At 45.7% G+C, this 12,626-nt stretch overlaps 1 protein-coding gene across 1 annotated transcript in view; it reads right to left on the bottom strand.

The window, feature by feature from the left end:
• Positions 1 to 9,566, bottom strand: part of nkain2 (sodium/potassium transporting ATPase interacting 2) — a 275,241-nt gene extending 265,675 nt beyond the window's left edge. The window contains exon 1 of the mRNA XM_066677627.1: positions 8,895 to 9,566. Coding sequence (XP_066533724.1) covers positions 8,895 to 8,948 — 54 coding nt within the window. The 5' untranslated portion in view covers positions 8,949 to 9,566. The remainder of the gene's footprint in view (positions 1 to 8,894) is intronic.
• Between the last annotated feature and the right edge of the window lie 3,060 nt (positions 9,567 to 12,626).

Genomic DNA, 12,626 nt, shown 5'->3' with positions numbered 1-12,626 from the left:
GGTAACTAACTTTTCATTAAGCTCACTCCATAAGGTGGATAGTTCTCGTTCTGCAGTTCAGTGACCCAGGTGGGCTGCTAATGCACTGGAGAGGATATCATTGTGTATTCTTTTTCTCTTTCAGGTACATTTGCTTGCACTGAGGTGTGTTTTTTTTGAGTAACGGAAGTCCTGATCTCACTCACTTGGACCCTGGTAGCTTTTCCACTGTAACCCACGCCCACCCACCAAAATGTAGCCAGTGCTATCGCAAATCCCATCGCTAATGGGTTTAATGGGTTTTGGAATCCACAACAGCAGCAGTAAGTTTAAGCATTGTTTACTTGTCGGGTATTCATAAGTTGTTTTTGTATTTTGGGACTGAACATCAGTTTTTTACTTCCTTGTCGCACTGTCCAGCTCTCCCTAGAGTCTTACATTGGCCACAGTGTAAATTTACAAGCTGCTGTTGTGAGTTGGATAAAAACAAATGGAATCTCTGCTGTTCCTCTGAAATTTCACAGACGGCCAGTTTGTGTTGAATCAGCATTTCTTTGTGATTGACAAGTCTCTCCCAGTAAACAAGGAACGTCCCTGGACGTTCAAAATTGGTCTAAAAGTAGTCTGTCCGTCAAGGACATATTTTAAACGTCAATGGACGTCCAAAATCCATCTTAATAAGTTAGTTAAGTGGTGACCAATCGATAACGTCAGTGGACGTCCAAAACGCGTTTTATACAAGTAATTTATTTCGGAAACCAATTAATAACGTCAATGGACGTCCAAAATACGTCTAATAGTCGTCTTTTCAATGTCTGTGTTTGGACGTCTTTTCAACTTTCATTTTCAACTTTAAGAAAACGTTGATTAGACGGCAGTCATTACGTTATTTCAACGTTGAATCAACGGCTATATGTTTACTGGGCTGTATCCAATCAGTGCTCTGCAAAAGGTACACCTCACGGTTCAGCCCTATTCAGCTCGCTCTGAACCACAACAGAGCTTGATAGCTCCACACAGCAGGTACCAGATTGGCCTGATGGAAAAGCAAAAGAGCAGAGTACATTAGAGTAGGGACCATGCAGTGGAAAAGCACCATTAGGGACAATATAGATGTACGTTACTAAGTAACCCATAACCGTGAATATTAAACCTAATGTTTCAGGGGAAAACCAAAAACCTATGAATCTTTCTGAAAATACACAGATTCAAAAAGGTTTGGATGAAAGAAGCAAACCCTGATATGAAGGTGTTGGGATGCGTTCTTTCACCAAATGCAAAATGCACACAGCCCACGATGCTGCACCTTCACAAGCCTCCATTTAGGGACAGGACTGTGCTCAGAATTAACAATCCCACAGAAGCCCAGAGTGGCTGAATGTGGACGCTGGAGAGATTGTAAAAGGTCAGGGTGTGTGTGTGAGTAAGAGAGAGAGAGAGAGAGAGAGAGAGGGAGAATGTGGGTGTGTGTTTGTGAGAGAGAGTGTGTAAAAGTGAGGAACCCATTGATCACAGAGTGGAAGTGAAGGAGTTTGTGTGTGTGTGTGTGTCTCAGTGGATGTTCTTTTCAGCTCCAGCAGCAAAGCAATGATGTGATATTCCCTTAAACCTCTCCACATCAAACGCACACGCAATCCTCCCTTCAATTATTCGACATAAAACGTGTACTTCGTAAATATGATTCCGTAAGATTCCCTTGACATTAACCCTTGAATCCCGAGGCACAAACCTAACGATACTACATGCAAAAAAGTATTAATACATCTGCTGTATTTAGTGAATCCACTTACTGTAAAGGGACACTATTCTCTTTTTTAAATGTGAACATCTGTGACCTGCTTTGGTCAAAACACCACAAGGATCAAACCCCACAGCAGCGTTTTCCCCCCTGTGTAAACAGCCCTGTTCAGAACAGCCACTTTCAGCGCCCGTTCCTTTAAATGATAATGAGCCGCTCGGCGTTCACCCCGACCCTGAGCGCACAGCAGTGAGCAGAAGCAGAGGCTCTGGATTTTAGCCGTTTTCACTCAGTTCTCTTTCAATTTTTACTCAATGCTGTTATTTCTTATTTCAAACAATCGACTGTTTGGTCTTGTTTCACAGTGTGTGGTTTGGTGGGCTCCAGATACACACATTAACGAGTGAACAAGTGATTTTATTTCATACATTCATTACTAAACAAGTCGCTAAGCACTACGATAAAGATCTGGAACTGCTCAGTTTGAATCTATACACATCCAACAACACAGGCAGCGTGGGCTTCTATTTTACAGTGATAGACAAGAGTAAAGCACACTGAGTGCTCAAATCCCACAGGCGTCTCCACTGTACTACAACCAACGGGACATGAAGACACATCAAAGTCTCTGGGGCGTAATTTAATGAGTGTCTCCGAGCGCACTGCCAGTGAGACGCATGGTATAACAGAGTAAAGACGACTTACAGAGCGTGACTCACGTACGCGTCCCTCTTCGTGTTCCACAACATGAGTAATTAAGTTGCTGCTAACAATGACATCATGTAGTAGCCCACTGCCAAAAGACCTGCGTTTCCAGACACGCGGCGAGCTGTAATTAACACAGTCGCGGGGTAGACATCGCCCACCGGCTATAACACGCACTATGGCCAACTGCTTTCGCTTAAGGGCTGACCGTGCTCGCCAACTGTCAAGTGACCTAATACGCAGCCCTTATTCACTAAGACAATGAGGTTATCCCTGCCCACTATTCATTAACCAACAATGTGATTCAGCCACAACCTGTGAGTTACATTCTGAAGAGTCAGAAATGGAGGGTGGACTTAGCCCTTTATGTCTTAATGCTACTTCACTGGATGTTATTATTAAACAAACTGAGCGCACAAGGAAAAAGGCAGGGAAAACATGATCTGACCCAACTGACTCCCGCAGAGAGTCTCCAGCCGACTGAAATGGGAAACATAACTCCTATAGGTTCTACAGCAGAGTTTGTCATGCACTAATATCATTCATTCATTCATACATTCTGTAACCAATTCATCCTGATCATTGTTGTGGTGGGTGCGAAGCCTACTCTGAATCCCTGAACAGGGCCACCTATCCACCACAGGGCATCACACACCTGTGGACAATTTCACCCACTCACCCTGTCACCTGTGTAAAATCTCACACACTCACCCAGTCACTCACTCTAGGAGCCATTACTGTGAAAAGGATCTAAGTCACAGATATGGAAGATACGTACAAGACCGTCCAATCTGTTCATCTGAGACGTGGAGTAAGGATTTAAGGATTGATGAGGCTAAACTTTATAAGTGGGATTACACGGATCAAGAGAAACAGAAAAGTAAACCACTCCTGAAGAGTCTCAGATACAAAACGATAAAGTCAATGTGTGTACACTGTAAACGTTACATGGAGCACCTGAGGCATCCGTGTCATTTCCTGCTTATTTCCTAAAGCTGAAAAATGAATACATTTTACTTTCTACCCATTTTTACTCAAATTCAAATCAATGAACATGCGTTCTCTGACTTTCACTGTGATATTTTGAGTGCCACAAATCTGTGATGAGCAACTTGATCCTTTATAAAGGGGGCATATTCTACCACTTGTCCAGAAGGGTCTTAATGAAACCTCTGTGACCTGCTTTGGTCAAAATACCACAAGGATCCAACCCCACAACTGCGTTCTCCCCCTGTCTAAACAGCCCTGTTCAGAATGAGTGGTTTCAGCGCCTGTTCCTTTAAATGATAATGAGCCACTCGTGGTTCACCCCGACCCTGAGTGCACAGCAGTGAGGAGCAGATGTTTTTTTTTTTAGCCTTTTTTGCCCATTTCTCTTTTATTCTGTTTTTACTCAGTGCTTTTATTTCTGTCTGTTTTGCTGAGTTTAAACTCTCATAAACTCATATCTCACAGATTCAGCGCTGTGATTGGAGAGATTCAGACGAGGGGGCGGGGCAAATCTAAAGCCTCTGCCCCCTACGTCAAAGGTAGCGTTAAATCAGACCTCATTTTCTGACTTAGACTCTGACTAAGAGGAGCAGTTACTTAAGTCATCAGTTACGGCTTAATCTACAGACTACTGCTTCTCAGATCTTCCCATAGGTTCTGCTGTGTAAGCAGCACCCTGAGAGAAACATCTATGTACAGGAAAATGTAGCCGTGTTTATTAACACTGTGTTATGAATACTTACAAAAACTCAACACACACTCAAAATGTGAGCAATGCTAACAAAGCACATACAGCTCATTATTACTTACAGTGCAGATGGCCTAACATCCCTTGTCAGCAAAAATGCCAGCAAGTTGTGCCTCTCCCTCAGAGGTCAACGAGACTTCCCTCATCCTCCTCTAAGTGCACACCCCCGCTGAATGATTAAGATAAGCATAAATGATACTTGCCTCAGGGTAGTAGCAGAAACCAGCGCACTTCCACATTAGCGCCACCCTCCTTCCAAGCAGATATAAGACAGCCTCATTTCCCCTGCTGTTACGTTAGCTTCAGCAAAGATTACTCACTGCCAGTTTATGCCTCTTCGTGCCCTCTTGTGACCTACATATTAGTGCCATCTCACTACACACACTGAAGGCATTGGCAAAGAAACGGGTGGCTGGATGCTTTAAGCTTGGAGGGGACAATGGGATGCATATCTTCATACATGCAGCGGGTAGTTGGACACATTGCCAATGGAGATGTGTTCATGGTGCAATAATCTAAATAATCAGGCCAGTGGGAAGAGTGCAAAATATGTGATGTATGACATCATCAGTCCAGTGGAGAGTGCACAGAAGCACCGCTACATTTACAGATTCGCAATGCCAGTCTTTTAAAGTGAGCAATGTGCAGTAGCAATAATATTAAGTAGTAAAGTAGTCCCACTGTATTCACATACTCTATACCAACTATTGATAAAAATATGAACATGCAAGATGTTGTGATGGCATGGTACGCTGTTATGCCCATAACTCACTGGAGGGTGTTATTGACAGTTCCCAGGGTCTGATTAAGAATGTCAATCACCATTGGAAAAAGGCTATTGCTTAGTCTAGCCCTGCGGGTCCTGATACTCCTAAAATGGCGTCCAGAAGGCAGTAAGGTGAACAGGTGGTTGCAGGGGGAAAAATATAGATCTCCTAAAGAGATGGAAGTTGTGTTCCGATAGTTTTCTGAGTGCTGCCAATGACCCGCTGTAGGGTGTAGGTGCAACTGGGGTTCCATGTGGAAATGCAGTACGTGAGAATGCTTTCAATACTGCAGCAGTGGAAGGCGACAAGTAGGTTCCTGTTTGGATTGACCTTCCTGAGGGATCTGAAGAAGTATAATCACTGTTGGGCTTTCTTTGTAACTGAGGTGGTATTGGCAGCCCAGGACAGGTCCTCAGAGAAACTAACACCCAGGAACTTAAAGCTGGGTACTTTTTCTATAATGTCATCCTTGATGATTAGCAGAACATGAACACTGTTACCTTTCCTGAAGTCGATGAGAACTTCCTTGGCTTTGCTGGTGTTTAGAATCAGACTGTTGTCTGAACACCACATTGTCAGGCACTGTACCTCTTCTGTGTCGGCCGACTCGTCATTGCATGTGATCAGACCCATTACTGAGGTATCGTCTGCATACTTAATGGTGCTGTTTGTACTGTGGACAGGAGTGCACTCATAGGTGAAGTGGACTCAGCCCTGAGGGTTAAAGCATGCCTAGAAAGTATTTTTAACTTAGAATTTCATTGTGATGTTTCTCTGACTTTTAATTAGGGGAGAAATGAACCTGTCATTACTCCAGGCTCAGTACTACAGAAACAGCACTATGAAACTGGTGGGGGATGCTAGGAAACCAACACCTTCAACTGGATTTCAGAACAGTGTTGTCAATGTGAATTACACCATGCAACTCTAGGGGGAGCCCAGGAGCAAATACACCAAGCATTACCAAATCTCAAAAAAGAAACGTATGATCGTAAGCATCCAGTGGGTAGCAGGATGCATGGATTTATGCATGAGGTTTGCACAGGGATGTGGCAGGCAGCAGGATGGAGGAGTTTGAGCACACAGAAGGGAATGGGAATCACATCTATGACAGGTTGCATGGCACTGCACGTATAGTCATCAACGGACAAGAATACAGTGGCCAACAGGTGGCTTTATTTATAGTAGGCAGCAGATGGCATAATGCAAGGCTTTAAACATGCAATGTGTAGCAGGTCATGTGTCTTTAAGCTGAGCAAATGCATTAAACGACAATGGATTTCAAGGCTTTAATTATGCAGTGAACGGTGGGATACATGACTTTAAATATGTGAAAATAATGGTATGCATGCATTGGATTCTGGAGCTCATCTTTGCAGTTGGTAGCAGATGGAAAATTTAAAGATTACAGATGGCATGTCTTCAGGCATGCAGTGGGTTTCAGAAAGCACAACTTTAAATGTAAAAAAAACAGCTTGTAAGTCTTTAAGCATGTACTGGCTTCAAGGATGCATTGGGTAGCAGTGGTACGACTCGTGCAGCTGCACAACTTTACACACAATAGAATTAAATGGTGCATATTTATCTGGAGTCCACCAACCCACACACTGTGAAACAAGACCCACTCAGTTTTCTGTGGGATGCCTAATTCGGAAAACATGGGATAAAATGAGCACTCCACTTCTGAATCGCCCCGCCCTCCTGTCTAAATCTGTCCAATCATAGCACTGGAACCTTGTTTATGTAGGAATGAAAATACAAGGTCAAACAGAGCAAAACTGACACAATGAGTGCAAAGAAATAAAAGCACTGAGTAAAAATGAGAAAGGAGAAGAAAGAGAACAGAGTGAAAACAGATAAAAACCAGCGCTTCTGCTCCTCGCTGCTCACTGCTGTGTGCTCGGGGTCGGGGTGAACAGCGAGCGGCTCATTATCATTTAAAGGAACAGGTGCTGAACAGGGCTGTTTACACAGGAGGAGAACACTGCTGTGGGGTTTGATCCTTGTGGTGTTTTGAACAAATCAGGTCACAGATGTTTCATTAAAGACCCAGAACTGTGTTCTCTTGTGCATGGTGAAGTACATAGGCCACACTCTATTGTGACGTGACTTTTCTTCCCGTAAAAGCCCACATGACACCAGATTACACACACGACTGTCTGCGGGTGTGGAAACCAGTAACCGATGATAATCACAACATGTACTGCCACCCTGACCCACCCCCACTGAATCGTTCATAGTCAGTGTTCAGTGTTAAATGTCTTCAGAGTCGACTCATCACAGCAAAATGGAAACATGAGCAGGAAATATATGATCAGGAATCCTTTCCCTTAAACACCATGTCTACGAGGCTGGGGCTCCACACTTTTATTTTAAAGAGGGATGGATTAGAGATGATACATATTAATGCTTAAGGAACTTCGCCACCAGACTGATTCAAGACTCTCATTGAACATAAAATGGGACTCAGTCTGACCCTGTATTACACAGAGAGGGCACACTTCTGGAGTCTCGTCTGAACTGAAGAGAAGTGGGGGAAATGATGCCTAAACTAATGCATAGTAAGAGATACAAAAAACACTTAAAAATAATGAAATGAATCATTTGAATCGTACTCTGATTCATTTAAATGAACATTAGGAAAGAATGACTTCAGGAAAATGATTCAAACACTTTTGAAAACGTTTTTACGATGCAATCAAATCTTGATAGAAAAACTACATCATGTCCCGCCCATGTCCTGTTTCACCTGGACGTGCCTCACGTTTAAGAAGTAAAATGCGTTCAGACTAATGTTGACTTTAAAGACTTTAAGAACACAGTGGGGAAAATGTGCCATGACTTTGGGAAGAATGAAGTGGTTAGACGTTCGCATGCACTAATGCTTGTAGTAGTCTACTGGAGGCAAGACTGTAAGTGCACAGTGGCCAATGGGGCGCATCTCTTCAGCTCGACTATGATTCACAACATACATGTCTCCTTAATGAACATTAGGTTATCAGTAAGAACAATGAGATACACGACCAGCGGCGTTTGAATGGCGTTATTCGTGGCAGCGGCAGCAGAATCCAGGTGGGCAGCGGGTGGTGTGAACATAAGCGTGGTATGTGTCATCGTAAGTCTATACAGAGTAGGTGTGAGGGTGTGGGCAGCAGGGTGCGTGGCTCGTGCGTGACTTTAACTATGAGATGCTAAGCTGTAGACAAGCATGCAGGGTGCAGCTAGGTGGCGTTATTCACTGTTTTAAGCTTGTAGCAGTGCATGGGATTGTGAAGTAGGATGCAGGGGCACAGCGGGTTACGTGTGACGTGTGCCTGACGTTAAGAATGCAGCAGGTAACGCATGTTAGTAGCAAGTTACTTGGCGCTCTCAGGACTTGAAGCAGGGGATGCTGGGTGTAAGTTTAAGTAAAGCATAAAGCGAGCAGTGAAATGGAATGGGGAAGAGGTTGTAAGCACGTGGGCATGTGGTTAGCAGGCGGCACGGTACATGCAAGCAACTCACCCCAGCATCTAGGCTTTAAGCAGGTGGTTATTAGGGTGTATGGCACATGCAGGACTTTATGGATGGTAGGCTGGGACAGTGGCTTAAGCATGAATATTCATGGATGTAGCATTCAGTGGATGCCCGGTAGTGAGCATACACACTCGTACTAAACAAGCATGACGTGGGTGCTAGGTTATAAGCATGTGGATAGCAAGATGGCATGGCACTAGCATGACTTTAAGAGTGCAAACTCTCTGGCCTCTCCAGTCTCGCGTGTATTACAGCTACCCTCCTTCGTACCCTGGGTGAGGAGCCTTTAACCCAATTATCACAGACCAGAGCTTGTGAAGGTTCCCTCTTCTCTTCTCACAGGACAGCAGAGGACGAAGGGAAAGGAGGAGGTGGAGAAATGAATGAACGAAGGAATGGATGGATGAGTAGGGCCCAGTGCCCAAACTTCCCAGCTGCACTTGAAACTCACCAACTGCATTCCGCAGATGAAGGCCAGCGTGCATCTGCCACTGCAACAGCCCATGGTGAAGCGGCCACTCCCGGGCACCTGGGTCCACGTGGGGGGTCGCTGTTACTCCAAAAGGAATGAGCCCGCCCCAAACCTCCGGGGCAGGTGGGCTGTAGACCACAGAGGCAGAAGAGCAAAGGGGACTCAGTGGAGACGCATCTGTCCTCCCTTCAGCCTCCTCCGTTAGGTCGGGCAGTAAAGAACATCCAAGCACGAAGGATGAAGAGAGGTCTGCGCTTTCCGAGCAAAGTTCAGAGCTGGGAGAGTGGAAGGAAATAGAGGAATAGGGTCTAAAGGAAGGTACAGTGCATCCTTGTCCAGTCACTGTCCAGAGAGGTCAGGAAACACACTGGAGGAAACAATCCCAAGCAACAGCAGCTCGTCAAGGGTCTGAGAGAGAGAGAGAGAGAGACAAAGCGAGCCAGTGTTGTTTACGCGCTGCACACTGCTCCTCCCTCTGCCATGTGAAAGCCAATTCCAGACCTTTAATCCCCAACGAAAATAAAGAAACTCGCCCAACTTCCCCGTGCTCCCTGCAGCCCGCTCGCTCGACACCGATCAGCCCGGAGAGGAGAGGAGAGGAGAGTCGGTCTAAAGACGCCTTACATCCTCGCTGGGAACCCGCGGTCCCTTCCAACGGCTTCAAAGGTTTCTTCCCAGACCAAGTAACTTAATGCAGCCGTAAACAAGCCCGCCGCTAAACAAAGAGCCGACCACCACAGCGGTAACGCCAGCGCAGAAGGAACGGGGCAGAACGCCTTTCGCTGCCAACGCCACCATCTGACGCTCCAGATTGAGGGAAGCAGCGCACGCGGCGCGAAAGTGGCTGAGTTTTGCGACTCGCCAGATGAATCGTTCGTTCTCAATGAACCGAATCTTTTAAACGACTCGACTGAGTCGATTCAGTCATTCGAATCTGAATTATCTATTAAATACGAAATTATTATTTATTTGAAACCCCAGTGCTTCTTTTTTTCTTCACCATTTTTTGTAAAAGTAAGTTTAAACAAACAAACAAAAATAAATAAACAAATAAATACAATGACTGTGGGATGCTCTGTCGAGGGGATTCCTGCCCTGTATTGTTCCCAAGTTAAATAGCAGCAACAATCATAACAATGACAGTAATAGCATTCTACTGCATTATAACTATTATTTTTTTAAGTTTATTATTGTTATAATAACTAAATATTGTTATAGTACATTATTATTTAAGTTGTGACATGTTTTATATCTAACTTTCCCCATATTCACTTCCGCTCAGCAGTGTGTGGACATGTCTCATCTGTAGGACAATAATTCAGAATGCAGTAGAGTAGAGTACAGTAACATGTCAACAACCATTCATCAAAATAATGAAAGCATAAATAAATCCATAAATATCTACATCATATATAAATAAATGTGTGTGGGTGATAAGAGTTGTCCCCACTCTGCACCCAATGATTCAAGGTAGGCTCCAGACTCACCACGACCCTGAGTGGTTACAGACAATGAATGAATGAATAAATTAAAAAAAAAGTAACACCTTTTGAGTGTGTGCTGTGTTCTCTCTGTGTGGGTTTTCTCTGGGTTCTCCAGTCTAGATTACTCCCACGGTCCAAACACATGTCAGAAGATGAATTGGCTGTGTGATGTTGTCCGTAGGTGTGTGAGTGACTGGGTGAGTGTGTGAGTAACTGGGTGAGTGTGTGAAACTGTCCACAGGTGTGAATGTGTGAGTGACTGGGTGAGTGTGTGACACTGTCCAAAGGTGTGAGTGTGTGAGTGACTGGGTGAGTGTGTGACACTGTCCACAGGTGTGAGTGTGTGAGTTTGTGAGTGACTGGGTGAGTGTGTGACACTGTCCACAGATGTGTGTGTGTGTGAGTGACTGGATGAGTGTGTGAAACTGTCCACAGGTGTGAGTGTGTGAGTGACTGGGTGAGTGTGTGACACTGTCCAAAGGTGTGAGTGTGTGAGTGACTGGGTGAGTGTGTGACACTGTCCACAGGTGTGAGTGTGTGAGTTTGTGAGTGACTGGGTGAGTGTGTGACACTGTCCACAGATGTGTGTGTGTGTGAGTGACTGGATGAGTGTGTGACACTGTCTAAAGGTGTGAGTGTGTGAGTGACTGGGTGAGTGTGTGACACTGTCCACAGGTGTGAGTTTGTGAGTGACTGGATGAGTGTGTGACACTGTCCAATGGTGTGAGTGTGTGAGTGACTGGGTGAGTGTGTGACACTGTCCACAGGTGTGAGTGTGTGAGTGACTGGGTGAGTGTGTGACACTGTCCAAAGGTGTGAGTGTGTGAGTGACTGGGTGAGTGTGTGACACTGTCCACAGGTGTGAGTGTGTGAGTGACTGGGTGAGTGTGTGAGACTGTCCAAAGGTGTGAGTGTGTGAGTGACTGGGTGAGTGTGTGACACTGTCCACAGGTGTGAGTGTGTGAGTGACTGGGTGAGTGTGTGACACTGTCCACAGGTGTGAGTGTGTGAGTGACTGGGTGAGTGTGTGAGACTGTCCAAAGGTGTGAGTGTGTGAGTGACTGGGTGAGTGTGTGAGACTGTCCAAAGGTGTGAGTGTGTGAGTGACTGGGTGAGTGTGTGACACTGTCCACAGGTGTGAGTGTGTGAGTGACTGGGTGAGTGTGTGACACTGTCCACAGGTGTGAGTGTGTGAGTGACTGGGTGAGTGTGTGACACTGTCCACAGGTGTGAGTGTGTGAGTGACTGGGTGAGTGTGTGAGACTGTCCAAAGGTGTGAGTGTGTGTGACTGGGTGAGTGTGTGACACTGTCCACAGGTGTGAGTGTGTGAGTGACTGGGTGAGTGTGTGACACTGTCCACAGGTGTGAGTGTGTGTGACTGGGTGAGTGTGTGACACTGTCCACAGGTGTGAGTGTGTGAGTGACTGGGTGAGTGTGTGACACTGTCCACAGGTGTGAGTGTGTGAGTGACTGGGTGAGTGTGTGACACTGTCCACAGGTGTGAGTGTGTGAGTGACTGGGTGAGTGTGTGAGACTGTCCAAAGGTGTGAGTGTGTGAGTGACTGGGTGAGTGTGTGACACTGTCCAAAGGTGTGAGTGTGTGAGTTTGTGAGTGACTGGGTGAGTGTGTGACACTGTCCACAGGTGTGTGTGTGTGTGTGTGAGTTTGTGAGTGACTGGGTGAGTGTGTGACACTGTCCACAGGTGTGAGTGTGTAAGTGACTGGGTGAGTGTGTGACACTGTCCACAGGTGTGAGTGTGTGGGTTTGTGAGTGACTGGGTGAGTGTGTGACACTGTCTACAGGTGTGAGTGTGTAAGTGACTGGGTGAGTGTGTGACACTGTCCACAGGTGTGTGTATGTGAGTTTGTGAGTGACTGGGTGAGTGTGTGAGTTTGTGAGTGACTGGATGAGTGTGTGACACTGTCCACAGGTGTGAGTGTGTGAGTTTGTGAGTGACTGGGTGAGTGTGTGACACTGTCCACAGGTGTGAGTGTGTAAGTGACTGGGTGAGTGTGTGACACTGTCCACAGGTGTGAGTGTGTGAGTGACTGGGTGAGTGTGTGAAACTGTCCACAGGTGTGAGTGTGTGAGTGACTGGGTGAGTGTGTGACACTGTCCACAGGTGTGAGTGTGTGAGTGACTGGGTGAGTGTGTGAAACTGTCCACAGGTGTGAGTGTGTGAGTGACTGGGTGAGTGTGTGAAACTGTCCACAGGTGTGAGTGT

This window comes from Hoplias malabaricus, chromosome 7 (assembly GCF_029633855.1).
Source record: "Hoplias malabaricus isolate fHopMal1 chromosome 7, fHopMal1.hap1, whole genome shotgun sequence".
Lineage (NCBI taxonomy): Eukaryota > Metazoa > Chordata > Actinopteri > Characiformes > Erythrinidae > Hoplias > Hoplias malabaricus.
Note: the sequence above shows the minus strand (reverse complement) of the source record. Positions and strands in the feature narration are given on the sequence as shown.